The sequence below is a fragment of the Melanerpes formicivorus genome, unplaced genomic scaffold (assembly GCF_026170545.1).
Source record: "Melanerpes formicivorus ecotype bairdi unplaced genomic scaffold, bMelFor1.0.p_v2 SCAF_1, whole genome shotgun sequence".
In the NCBI taxonomy this organism is placed as follows: Eukaryota; Metazoa; Chordata; class Aves; order Piciformes; family Picidae; genus Melanerpes; species Melanerpes formicivorus.
In genome coordinates, this window is record NW_027142353.1 from 58712794 (window position 1) to 58727156 (window position 14363).

At 44.1% G+C, this 14363-nt stretch overlaps 1 protein-coding gene across 2 annotated transcripts in view; it reads left to right on the forward strand.

Annotated features, from left to right (window-relative positions):
• Positions 1 to 14363, forward strand: part of ALKBH8 (alkB homolog 8, tRNA methyltransferase) — a 64187-nt gene that overhangs the window by 11861 nt on the left and 37963 nt on the right. For both annotated transcript variants that reach the window (XM_068144826.1, XM_068144824.1), the window contains 4 exons: positions 206 to 337; positions 1842 to 1937; positions 3267 to 3371; positions 7941 to 8011. In XM_068144826.1, the coding sequence (XP_068000927.1) occupies positions 206 to 337; positions 1842 to 1937; positions 3267 to 3371; positions 7941 to 8011 (404 nt within the window). The remainder of the gene's footprint in view (positions 1 to 205; positions 338 to 1841; positions 1938 to 3266; positions 3372 to 7940; positions 8012 to 14363) is intronic.

Below are 14363 nucleotides of genomic sequence, written 5' to 3' on the forward strand. Positions count from 1 at the left end.
CTTGGGCCTTATCCTCTTTTGTCATGCCAAAAAGGGTCATTCATTCACTAACTAACTAACTAAGATCCTGACAAGGGCTCCGTTGTACTGTTAAATACTTGCATAGCTATACTATATTCTTGCACACAATAAATATCCCTGTAGGGAGCACATGGTTTTGTTTTCTCTGAACAGTGACAATGTTATCTTTTTCAATGCACCCTAGTTTTCTGGCAGGATGCTGTTCCTACAAACTTGCCTCCAGGCCTAATGGTCATTGAAAAGATTATTTCTCCAGAGGAAGAAAGGAGGATGTTGGAAAGTGTTGACTGGACAGGAAATGAAGATACTCAGAATGGTGGGTAAAACCATAGAAATCCAGACCTTCCATACTTTGATGCTGGTTTTTTTTCCCTACAATGTCAGTTTACAAGAAATCTGCATCTTGGTAAATGTATGGTTTGAAATCACTGTGTATTTGTTCTTAGTGTTTTAGAAATCAGGTCTTATATTGCAAGTGATAAACTCCTGGGGGCAAGTGGTCTGAAGTGATATACCTGGTATGGATTTACTTGAATAATATCACAGTATAACTTAGGTTGGAAAGGACCTCGAGGATCATCGAGTCCAACCTATCAACACAGACCCTATGACTAGACCATGGCACCAAGTGCCACGTCCAATCCCCTCTTGAACGCCTCCAGGGACGGTGACTCAACCACCTCCCTGGGCAGCCTGTTCCAATGACAAACGACTCTCTCGGTGAAGAACTTCCTCCTCACCTCGAGTCTAAACCTCCCCTGGCGCAGCTTGAGACTGTGTCCTCTTGTTCTGGTGCTGGTTGCCTGGGAGAAGAGACCAACCCCTTCCCAGCCACAACCACCCCTCAGGTAGTTGTAGAGGGCAATGAGGTCACCCCTGAGCCTCCTCTTCTCCAGGCTAAACAATCCCAGCTCCCTCAGCCTCTTCTCATAGGGCTTGTGTTCAAGGCCTCTCCCCAGCCTTGTTGCCCTTCTCTGGACACGTTCAAGTGTTTCAATGTCCTTCTTAAACTGAGGGGCCCAGAACTGGACACAGTACTCCAGGTGTGGCCTAACCAAAGCAGAGTACAGGGGCACAATGACCTCCCTGCTCCTGCTGGCCACACTATTCCTAATGCATTTCTGCATCCAGAAACAAATAAAGTATCTTTCAGGTGTCTTATGCCAAGCAGAAGACTGTTCTTGTAATTTGATGTCTAACTGAGGAGCTGTGTCTTCTCACAGTCAGTCAGATGCACATTCCATGTGCTTACCTGGTGCTCAGGGATGTTTCTTACTGTTGACACTTCAGTACTGGGTTGAAGGTTGGACTGGATGATCTTCAAGGTGTCTTCCAACCAGATACATATTCTGTGATTCACTTGAGCTCTGTGGAATTAAATCTCTTAATAAATGAATTGTTCTTGGAATTCACTTAAAAGCTTTCTTCACTGGAACAATACAAAGGGTTATATTTACCTTGCCTAGCATGTAACTTAGTGATTGGTGAAAGTGAAGGATCCTGCTATATCCATAGGATATTAATCAAGTGTGAGTTCAGCAATCAGGATAAGATTAAAGATAGATTAAACACTGCTCAATAGAATTGGTGCTCTGCTTCTTGCATATACAAAATCACTATCTATTTGATTTCAAACAGCAGTGAATGTAACGCTTCAGGAACTGCAAAAGGTAACAAGGCAAAAGAATTGTGTGCCATAAAGAGCAAGGATTTTGACTGTTAATTAAAGATTATTTACCAGGTCAGATGGAGTAGGGAAGCACAGCAAAGTGCCTGTACTTTTATGTCATTTAATCTTTAAACTTATGTGTTTTTTATAGCCCAGAAGACTTTAAAGCATAGAAGAGTAAAACATTTTGGATATGAGTTTTGCTATAACAACAACAATGTTGATAAAGACAAACCTTTACCTGGAGGTGAGAATTTCCATATTAAATCATACTTACTCTGCACTGATGTTTGAATCATTTTACAAAGCCTTTAAGCCTTACTGAGAGTCTAATCAAAGGAGAGTTGAGATTCTACTAAAAGGGAAGCCTTCACTGTATATTAAGCACACACAGTGCTTTAACAAAAATTGCTTTTAAATAAGATCAATTCCAAATCACAGTGAGTGCTTGAAGCTTCTTTTCCAGCCACTTACAGGGGTTGCTACCCTTTGTTGAGGTTCATTCAAATAAAGCTTTTGGGATTTTAATCATCTTTCTTTTTTAGCCTTTCTTTCATAAAACAGTTACATGTTACAAATGACAAATGAATTTATTTGGGGGTTGTGACGTCTATTGCTTTGTATATTTATCTCTGCTAGCTTGAAATTTGCTGGAGGCAACCCAAAAACTTTCCTTTGGAGTGAAAGCAATTGTGAATAACTCTTATTTGGAGTTTAGTGCTGTGAGTCAGAGCAAAGCCAGTGAGTCATCTTACAGTCTTAGATTTAAAAATAGTGAGAAAAGGGAGTTCAATTCCTGTAAAACTTGAAGGTGCCTAGGGTGATGCTTGTGTCCTGGGGTGAATGGAGCTTCCAACAGAAGAACTCTAGTTATGTTGTAATTTTGACAGTGAAGCTATATAATCACAAAAGCATTGAGATTTGAGCTGGTTTATAGTCTCACAGCTAGCCTATTTTATGTGAGAGAAAAACATCAATAGATTCATGGAGGGGCTGTTACTATCCTCTTTGTGGGTGTTACCTCCAACAGAATTTTACACTGAAGTTCTCAGGTAGGATAGCAAAGCAAAGAATCAGTGAAGGACTGGAATTTTCACTCTTATTTCGAAGCCAGTTTAACATCAGCAGATGTTTTGGGTGATACTTAATTCAGTAACAGATTTCTAGGGAGTACACTTTTTAAAGGGCTCTCTTTACAACTTCTGACTTCCTGCATAATCACTTTGCTTCTTGACTGCAATGTTTTTGCTGTAGTTGGTGGAAATTGTGCCTCTGATAGGCTTTTATTTGTGTTTAGGGATAGGTTAGTTGCATTTGTGGGTAGTGATCCTCTTCTGAATACAGAGGGTCTTGAGGGAATAGCAAGATGTTATGGATATATCAGATACTGCAGATCAGGCCCCAAGTTCTGATGTTTGTTACAGCAAGTACAAAGTGATCATTATTAAAGGTGGATTTGAATACCTGTGAAGCTGTTTCTATGTATTTTGTCAGTTACTATAGTTAGTGTAAAAAGCAAAAGATAAAAGCATTGAAAGGTATCCTGGCTTACTTACACTTTTGGTTCTATAACTAGGTATTCCTGAAATTTGTGACCTTTTCTTGGAGAAGTGCTTGAAGCAGGGATATATCAAACACAAACCTGATCAACTGACTGTAAATCAATATGAACCTGGACAAGGTATGTTTATGTGTCCTTCGAAAATGTTGAGCTCTTTCCCTGGTTTAACCTTTGTAGGCAGCTTGGCATCACATGAGCACTTGCCACTTACTCCCCATCACTGAGAGAGGGGAGAGAGTCAGAAAGATAAAAGTGAGAAAACTTGAGATGATGACACTTTAAGGCTTGAAAAAGGGGGAAAAGAAAAGGGAAAGGAAAGAAAACAAAACAAAACCCAAGCGATTTTAAATTAACACCAAACAACCAAACAGCTGTTCACTACTTGCCAAGCAGTGCCAGATGCCAATGGCATCCCCAGTAAAATTCTCCCCTAGCTTTGTTGCTGAGCACAGTATAGTATGGTATGGAATATTGTTTTGGTCAGATGGGATTGGCTGTGCCAGCTGTGCCCACTCCAGCTTCTTGTGCGCCCCCACCCTGCTCACAGGCAGATTGGTATGCAGAGCAGAAAAGTCCTTGTCTCTGTGTAAGCACTGTTCAGCAATAACTAAAATATCCCTGTGTTATCAACACTGCTTTCATCACAGGTGTAAAACATAGCATCTTACAAGCAAGACAGTGTGAAGAAAGTTAACTTTATCCCAGCCAAACTAGTACAATTTAAGTGAAAATCAGGAGACCGTAGCATCTAAATGTGACATGGTGTAGGGACAGGATTTAAGCACCTGTTTAGAGTATTTCTTCTGTGGCCAGAGATACTTAGAATCAAAACTGAAGTCTTCATACTGAGCTTAGGAGTTTGTGTTTAAAAGTACAGTTTCTGATACTACTGTTATGGAAATTGGTGGTGTTTCAGAGTGCAAGGCTGTAACGTGGAAACTAACCATAAAAAAGTAGAGGAATAAATAGCCATATAATAGTCAAGTGCATTTTGTCACTCCAGACTCTTCTTGCTCCTTACACTGTGCATACAGTCTACAGGAAATGACTCTTGCTGTTAGGACATAAGATACAATGTTAATATATGTGATATATGGACTCATAGGTGTGACTTGATGATCTCTGAGGTCTTTTCTAACCTTATTGATTCTATGATAATAAGCAGTCTGTACAGTTTATCATAGTATCATAGTATCAGTCAGCGTTAGCAGGGACCAAAAGAATCATCTAGTTCCAACCCCCCTGCCCCCCCTGCTGGCCAGAGCCTCATCCAGCCTGGTCTCAAACACCTCCAGGGACAGGGCCTCACCCACCTCCCTGGACAACCCATTCCAGGGTTTCACCACTCTCATGGTGAAGAACCTCCTCCTCACATCTAGCCTGAATCTCCCCACCTCCAGCTTCATTCCATTCCCCCTAGTCCTATCACTACCTGAGATCCTGACAAGTCCCTCCCCAGCCTTCCTGTAGGCCCCCTTCAGATACTGGAAGGCCACAATTAGGCAAGCAATATTCATTATTTGAGCAATAGGAAATCACTCTGTTTCTGTAATCTTTCCCAAACTGGAGACATCTGATGAGAAATTCACTTCTATCAGACCTCTAGGGAATAAATCACATGCTGTGCATTTTGCTAAGGTCAGTCATCAAGGCTAAGTATCTGGATTGCTTTCCAGAATGGATATTCATTTGTCCTTCAGAAGAAAGGGCAACAGCTTCTCTTTCAGAATTAATGTCTGACACCTAATACAGTGTCTGTCAAACAGGGTTCTGAAAAGCTAATCCTATTTGTTTACATATCTGACAATCTGTTAAATTCAGACAGCCATGTACTTCTGGCTGGGACATCAGAGGAGATTAGTTAGAATAGTAGATTTCAATCAAGAACAGAAGCATTAAAAAAGCCCAAACAAATCAAACCCAACAAAAATCCTGATGCAAAATACCCTTTCAGTGATAGGATATGAAGGAACATAGAGTGCAATCAGATTAATACCTTTAGTATCTGTGTTCTGAGCCAGATTGTTACTGGAAATTATAGTTGAGGTTTTAAAACTGTGACTTTGGGTAACCAAGCCATAGAGGCTACACTTAAGATACATTAAATAAATTTGCTTTTGAGAGGACTTTTTTCATTCAGGGTCCTAATAATGTCTAAAGTTGTAGATTTATACTTTAGAATAAACCATTTAGAATAAACCAAACCAGGTTGGAAGAGACCTTCAAGATCATCATGTCCAATCCAACTTGAAATTTATTATTCACTTCTGAATGCTTAGGTGACTCTTACTGTGTATATAAACTGCAGGTAGGTAGATTAGCCTGGTCTTGGTTGAATGGAGTTACAGCATCAGTGGATAAGGGAGGAGCAACTGGACTTGTGTAAAGTGTTTGATGCTGTCCTGCATGACATCCTGGCCACCAAATAGGAAAAATGTGGACTTGAGGGACAGACCACTCACTGGGTAAGGAATTGGCTGGATGGTTGCACTCAGCAAGTTGCAGTCAGTGGCTCAATGTCCAAATGGAGACCAGTACAAGCACTGTCCCTCAGCAGTTGGTACTGGAAGCAGTGTTGTTTAACATCTTTGTCAGTGATACGGACAGTGGGACTGAGTGCACCCTCAGCAAGTTTGCAGATGATGTCAAGCTGTGTGGTTTAGTTAGCACGGTAGGGAAGGGATGGCATCCAGGGGGACTTGGATGGGCTTGAGAGGTGGGCATGTGCCAGCCTCCTGAAGTTCAACAAAGCCAAGTGCAAGGTCAATCCCAGTCACAAATACAAGCTGAGTGAGGAGTGGCTTGAGAGCAGTTTTGAGGAGAAGGACTTGGGGATGTCAGTTAATGAAAAGACATAAGCTGGCAATGTGTGCTTGCAGCCCAGAAAGCCAACCATATCCTGGGCTGCATCAAAACAAGTGTGATGAGCAGGATGAGGGAGGTAATTCTCCCCCTTTGCTCTTGTGAGACCCTACCTGGAGTACTGCATCCAGTTTTGGTGCCCCCAACACAAGAAGGACTGTAGGAGTGGGTCCAGAGGAGAGCCACAAAGATGATCATAGGGCTGGAGCACCTCCCCTATGGGGACAGACTGTGACAATTGGGGCATTCAGCATAGAGAAGAGAAGGCTCTGGGGAAACCTTATAGTGGCCTTCCAGTACCTGAAGGGGACCTACAAGAAAGGTGGGGAGGGGCTTTTTACAAAGGCTTGCAGTGAAAGGATGGGAGGGAATGGATTGCATCTGTAAGAGGGTAGATTTAGGCTGGATATTAGAAATAAATGCTTTGCAGTGATGATGGTGAGACACTGGAACAGGTTGCCCAGGGAGGTTTTGGATGCCTGCTCCCTGGAGGTTTTCAAAGACAGGTTGGACAGGGACTTGAGTCACCTGATGTAGTGGAAAGTGTCCCTGCCAGTGGTGGAGGGGGCTGGAACTAGATGATCCTTAAGGTCCCTTCCAATCCAAACCATTCTGTGAACTGTCTGGGTGACGTTGGGGAGATCACTCAATGCTCTGTTACACAGTGAATGATGTAGTTTTCAGTGTGCATCTGAAGGCAGAATTTCAGTGCTTTGTACTAAGGCAGAGATAGGAGCAAACACCAACAGATATGCATCCTTCATTTTTAAGTCTTCATGATTTTCTGTCAGGTCAAATGCTGACCTCATGAAACATTTGTATTGCTTTCACTGACGCTAAGGGAATCCAGAATATTTACACATGGAGGTAATAAGGATGCTTTATAGGGCTGACTGACACTCTTAAATTCAGCTCAAGAATTTGATAGTGTCCCAAATGAGCATTTGATTGTAATAAGCCAATATAACTACTTTGGTTTGGATCACATAGGAGCTGCTCTGTCTGGGCCTGTGATGGTGTCAAAGGCAGGTGCAGCTGACATTCTCCCACGCTGCTAGTTTTTCTCTGCGGCTGACTACAGTTCCCCACCATGTGGTGAGATCTTGCTGTTGCATGCACACTGCTTTTTCAGGACTTGGTGTCCAGTTCTGGGCCCCTCAGTTTAAGAAGGACATTGAGACATTGGAACATATCCAGAGAAGGGCAATGAGGCTGGGGAGTGGTCTCGAGCACAAGCCCTACGAGGAGAGGCTGAGGGAGCTGGGGTTGCTTAGCCTGGAGAAGAGGAGGCTCAGGGGAGACCTTCTTGCTCTCTACAACTACCTGAAGGGAGGTTGTAGCCAGGTGGGGGTTGGTCTCTTGTCCCAGGCAACCAGCACCAGAACAAGAGGACGCAGTCTCAAGCTGCACCAGGGGAGGTTTAGGCTGGTGTTAGGCAGAAGGGAGAAATACATAACCACGGAGGAACTAAGCCCCAAATCACCTAATGTAGCATAACTGTTAGTATTAAGTGCTAAACTGCCTATGATGAGAGCATGGAGATTTCAGGTGCTCTCTGCAGCAAGGAAAGCATTCAGAGTCTTTCAGAGGGTGAGTGAGGCCTTTGGGTGCCCTGAACTGCCTTCTGGAGATCTCCACAGAGTGCTTGTGTTAAATGTCTGCATCTAATCTGGGCATGTAAATCCTTAGTAGTCCTTAGTTTTGTTTGTTCCACTATACCTCCCAGTTTTCTATTTAGACATCTGTGGGAATAGAGCTTGCTAACGGGAAGAGCACCCTGTACTGACTTCTTGTTTTGGTTTTTTGTTGTTGTTTTTTCTTATGCAGGAATTCCTCCTCATATTGACACCCATTCCGCTTTCGAGGATGAAATAATCTCTCTCAGTTTAGGAGCTGAGGTATACTTGATGTTTGTATGTATTTTGGTGATGCTTTACTGACAAGTTTAATTTTTATGTTTTTTAAAGAAGTTAACTTGATTTTTCTGTGGTGTCTCTTCACTCTTGCCTGAATTTAGAATAGAATAGAATAGAATAGAATAGAATAGAATAGAATAGAATAGAATAGAATAGACCAGACCAGACCAGTTTGGAAGAGACCTTCAAGATCATTGTGTCCAACCTATCATCCAACACCACCTAATCAACTAAACCATGCAACCAAGCACCCTATCAAGTCTCCTCCTGAACACCTCCAGTGATGGTGACTCCACCACCTCCCCAGGCAGCCCATTCCAATGGGCAATCACTCTCTCTGTGTAAAACTTCCTCCTAACCTGCAACCTATACCTCCCCTGGTGCAGCCTGAGACTGTGTCCTCTTGTTCTGGTGCTGGTTGCCTGGCAGAAGAGACCAACCTCTGCCTGTCTACAACCTCCCTTCAGGTAGTTGTAGACAGCAAGAAGGTCACCCCTGAGTCTTCTCTTCTGCAGGCTAAGCAACCCCAGCTCCCTCAGTCTCTCCTCATAGGGCTTGTGTTCCAAACCCCTCACCAACTTTGTTGCCCTTCTCTGGACTCATTCCAGCAAGTCAACATCCTTCCTAAACTGAGGGGCCCAGAACTGGACACAGTACTCGAGGTGTGGCCTAACCAGTGCAGTGTCCGGGGCAGAATGACCTCCCTGCTCCTGCTGGCCACACTGCTCCTGATGCAGGCCAGGATGCCATTGGCCCTCCTGGCTGCCTGGGCACACTGCAGGCTCATGTTCATCCTACCATCAACCAGCACCCCCAGGTCCCTCTCTGCCTGGCTGCTCTCCAGCCACTCTGACCCCATCCTGTAGCATTGCATGGGGTTGTTGTGGCCAATGTGCAGAACCCAGCACTTGCTAATTAAATAAGCAACTGCAACAAGATGTTGTCACTGGAAGATTTAACAGTATACCAGGGGAGGTTTAGGCTGGATGTTAGGAAGAAGTTCTTCATCGACAGAGTGATTGGCCATTGGAATGAGCTGCCCAGGGAGATGGTGGAGTCACCATCACTGGAGGTGTTTAGGAGGAGACTGGATGGGGCACTTGGTGCCATGGTTTAGTTTATTAGATAGTGTTGGGTGATAGGTTGGACTTGATGATCTCAAAGGTCTTTTCCAACCTGGTTAATTCCATTCCATTCCATTCCCTTCCCTTCCATTCCATTCCATTCCATTCCATTCCATTCCATTCCATTCCATTCCATTCCATTCCATTCCATTCCATTCCATTCCATTCCATTCCATTCCATTCCATCCTGTTTTTAAATCTTAGCATCCAGTTCTCTGTCAGCCATCCTTCATTTTGTATTCAGAGAGTCACTATGGTTGGAAAAGATCTTTTAAGATCATCAAGTCCAACAATCCTGTTTCTGTTGCTACTTCCACTTTCCCTTGTGTTGTCCTCTGGTCTGCATAAAAGTCCCATTATTTTTATATTCAGTACACACAGTGTAGGCTGATGTGTTACATGCAGAAGGTCCTGCCAAGTCTGAACCCTGCTGAGCTAGTTGTGTACACAGAGGTAGACTTGGATCTCAAGAGCTTCCAACATACAGAGATGTAGGCAAAGAACAGGAGGGGAAACAGAAAAACTGTGGACTTCCATGAAGTCATACCACATATCAATGGTAAGGGCTGAAACCAGCCCTTACCATCTAGTCTTGGTGCTTCAATCAGTGTCTTTACTTACACTCTGTTTAGACTCATCTTGCTACATCTGTGCCCATCTATGTTTTACAGATTTAGTGTTACCTTCTCTGCCTTAAGCACTACTGCAGCAAGTCTTTGCAGCTTGGCAAAGGGAGGGAAAGTAATATAAAAAAGCCCTGTATTGAGATAAGGAGTTTAGTAAGATAATACAATACCAAATAACCTTAACCCATTTTGCAGAAAAGCACAGCAAAAGCAGAAGCAGCAGCAGAAGCCAGCAATAAAATGTCTGCCCTACCCTTCAAGCCCTCAGCCAGCACAACAGAACAGACCCACACCACAAAACTGGAAGCTGAAAGCAGCAGCCAGAAACGGGAAGCTTCTCACGTTATAGTATCATAGTATCATAGTATCAGTCAGGGTTGGAAGGGACCACAAGGATCATCTAATTCCAACCCCCCTGCCATGGGCAGGGTCACCCCACACTAGATCAGGCTGGCCAGAGCCTCAGCCAGCCTGGGCTTAAACACCTCCAGGGACAGGGCCTCGACCACCTCCCTGGACAACCCATTCCAGGGCTTCACTACTCTCATGGTGAAGAACCTCCTCCTCACATCCAGCCTGAATCTCCCCACCTCCAGCTTCATTCCATTCCCCCTAGTCCTATCACTACCTGAGATCCTGAGAAGTCCTTCCCCAGCCTTCCTGTAGGCCCCCTTCAGATACTGGAAGGCCACAATTAGGTCACCTTGGAGCCTTCTCTTCTCCAGACTGAACAGCCCCAACTCCTTCAGTCTGTCCTCATAGGAGAGGTGCTCCAGCCCTCTGATCATCCTCGTGGCCCTTCTCTGGATACGTTCCAGCACCTCTAGATACTCTGAACTTAAGTCCCATGAAGACTTTGCTTCAGCCAGCACTTCCATTTTCAAGCTGCCATGACATCAGGAGATTACGCTGGCTGAGCCCATGGCAATGTTAAATGGTGTTTGCCTTATTATCTACCCCTGAGGTTCTCCACTAGTGACATGTCTCAAATTGCACTTTGTGCCATTGCCATCTTCAGTGAAACCTTGCAACCTAAATTACATTAACGAGAACCAGTCTGGCCCTTGGTGGCGAATGAGTTTATCCAGTGACAAGGCTCATTGTGATATTTTGTTAGAGGAATCATTTTAAGTATAATTTGTTTCCTCAAACTTGAAAAAGGAACAGATATTGCCATGTGGCATATGTTCCTTTTAAATGTAAACATTCTTGAGAAGAAAATAAGGACATGATTCTTCACAATATTACATTTACCTTGCATCAGATAATGTACGGCAATCCAAGTTCCTGCACTTGTGTGAAACGAGGTGGAAATGTAGGTGGGAGATTCTCTTTCCTGTCAGAGTCACATGGAACAATTTTGTCAAAAGACAGAGAAACAAAGTGACTCAATTTTGTTCTAGTTGGTGCAATACATTGCATTTTAGGGAGTTTACAAGACAGATTACACTTGATTTAAAGGAGATGAATCACACTATTATTTCATACTTCTGCCTGGCAGTGAGACAAGTGATGTGTGTTGTCCCATAATACTCCAGGAAAAGTGAGCATTTTGGGCTAATCACTTCTTTGTTTTTGACCTGTTTCTTTGACACCTTCTGCAGAATAAAGTGAGACTTCCAGAATACCATGTGGACTTGTGTGGTAGGCTGAAAATTCCCCCCCACCATTAAATTGCCAGACCAGCTCAGTTCTAAGGCAGTTGTGTTTACAAACTAAGCTACAATCTACAATGGATTACAATGAATATGTACAAAACATACAATATTTACATATATTGCTAAGTATTTACAATTTCTAAACAGCACAAGAACCCCCAAAACCAGGGGAGCCAGCAACAGTTTTCCCTTCCCTTATCTCTTTCTCCCCCCTTCCCTGTAGAATAGAGTAGAATTAACCAGGTTGGAAAAGACCTTCGAGATCACCAAGTCGAACCTATCACCCAACACCATCTAATCAACTACACCATGGCACCAAGTGCCTCATCCAGTCCCCTCTTGAACACTTCCAGTGCTGGTGACTCCACCACCTCCCTGGGCAGCCCATTCCAATGGCCAATCACTCTGTGAACAACTTCTTCCTAACCTCCAACCTAAACCTCCCCTGGCACAGCCTGAGACTGTGTCCTCTTGTTCTGGTGCTGGTTGCCTGGCAGAAGAGACCAACCCCCACCTGGCCACAACCTCCCTTCAGGTAGTTGTAGACAGCAAGAAGGTCTTCCCCTGAGCCTCCTCTTCTCCAGGCTAAGAAATCCCAGCTCCCTCAGCCTCTCCTCACAGGGGTTGTGCTCCAAACCCCTCCCCAGCTTTGTTGCTCTTCTCTGGACACGTTCCAGCAATTCAGCATCTTTCCTAAATTGAGAGGCCCAGAACTGGACACAGTATTCAAGGTGTGGCCTAACCAGTGCTGAGTACAGGGGCAGAATCACTTCCCTGCTCCTGCTGACCACATTGTTCCTGATGCATGCCAGGATGCCATGGGCCTTCTTGTCCACCTGGGCACACTTCTGGCTCATGTTCAGCCTACTATCAACCAGTACCCCCAGGTCCCTTTCTGCCTGTCTGCTCTTCATCCACTCTGACCCCAGACTGTAGCACTGCATGGGGCTAACATGCATGGGGCATGTTGTGGCCAATGTATACACAATAAAGGAGAGAAAAGAGCAGAGACTTACTTTGTTAGATACTCAGCCACAATAAAGAACACAGCCAAGGTCAATGAAAACCAGCAGCAAGCCAGAGCTAGTATCTGCTAGAGTGTGGAAGCCGAAAAGAGAGATAGTTTACCTAAGTTTTATGGCAGATACCTGTCCAATGGGATTACTTAGAACTTATAATTCTTTTCCTTTCTACACCCAATAGTGATTTATTTACATTCTACCACTTTCTACTCAAGATGTGTGAAAAGTTTTCCAGGCACAGCCTGAAACCACCACAGCTTGTAATGGCATTCCAGAAATGACTACATCCTTTCCTTATAGGAGCTGATACACCACAGCCTGAAACCACCACAGCTTGTAATGGCATTCTAGAAATGACTACATCCTTTCCTTATAGGAGCTGATACACCACAGCCTGAAACCACCACAGCTTGTAATGGCATTCTAGAAATGACTACATCCTTTCCTTATAGGAGCTGATACACCAAAAATATTGCTCAGTATCATTTTCAACATTGTGTTGTTTAATACAACTTCCTTTAATTCAGAAGCTGTCACTGTAGAAGTGATTTTTGCTAAGCTTAATGGCAAACCATTTGAACAATATACTGCGAAACAGTCCTTTCTGTTGGGAATTCTCTGTTTTTATTTGAGTTAGGTGCTATTTTCTGAGCCTCCATTTGGTGTCTCTAAAGATACATTATTTGACAGTATTTCATCTTAGGAGCCTGGCTAAGTTGGAGCCTGTCTCAGGAAATCCTAGTTAAATCCTGTGTCAAATTTCCCTTCTCAGGTTTGCAGCAGGAGCTTGATCACTATTTCTGTTTTCCCACTTTTCCTAATTTAATACTAATACTACTACTACTAATAATAGTAAACAACCAGGTTGGAAGAGACCTTTAAGATCATCGTGTCCAACCCATCAACCAATCCAACCCACCTAAACAACTAACCCAGGGCACCAAGCACCCCATCAAGTCTCCTCCTGAACACCTCCAATGACAGCGACTCCACCACCTCCCCTGGGCAGCCCATTCCAATGGGCAATCACTCTCTCTGTATAGAACTTCTTCCTAACATCCAACCTAAACCTCCCCTGGTGCAGCCTGAGACTGTGTCCTCTTGTTCAGGTACTGGCTGCCTGGGAGAAGAGACCAATATCTGCCTGTCTACAACCTCCCTTCAGGTAGTTGTAGAGAGCAATAAGGTCACCCCTGAGTCTCCTCCTCTCCAGGCTAAGCAACCCCAGCTCCCTCAGCCTCTCCTCATAGGGCTTGTGTTCCAAACCCCTCACCAACTTTATTGCCCTTCTCTGGACTCGTTCCAGCAAGTCAACATCCTTCCTAAACAGAGGGGCCCAGAACTGGACACAGGACTCGAGGTGTGGCCTAACCAGTGCAGTGTCCAGGGGCAGAATGACCTCCCTGCTCCTGCTGGCCACACTGTTCTTGATGCAGGCCAGGATGCCATTTTGGATGCTGTCATGTATGCCTTGACTTATTAGCATTTTAGAAATCCAGAGGTAGCATTTCTGTAATGAGCTAAGTAGTGCTGGGAGCATATCTAACCTAGAAAATAATTTTCCCTGTCCTGCTGCAGATCTTCTTTCCCCAAGAGAACAGCTAGTGACCCCCTGCAGTCCCTCCTTGTCAGCATGTGCCCAAGACTGCTAGGGACCATCCACTGCTTAGTGCAGTGTCAGAGGGTGAAGTGCAGTTGTGGCTTTTGTAAAGGGTGAGTTGTGTTGGCACCATACTATGATTTATATTGTTCTGTCCCATCTTCCCAATATCCAGTGCTGATGTGGAAGTGCCAGGATTGACTTTTTCTTGTTTTCTTCTGCTAGCATCTTACTGTGCATCCTGTCCTTGTGCCTTGGCCTGGCAGAAGGCTGGTATAATCACTGGGAACTGCTGTGATGCTCT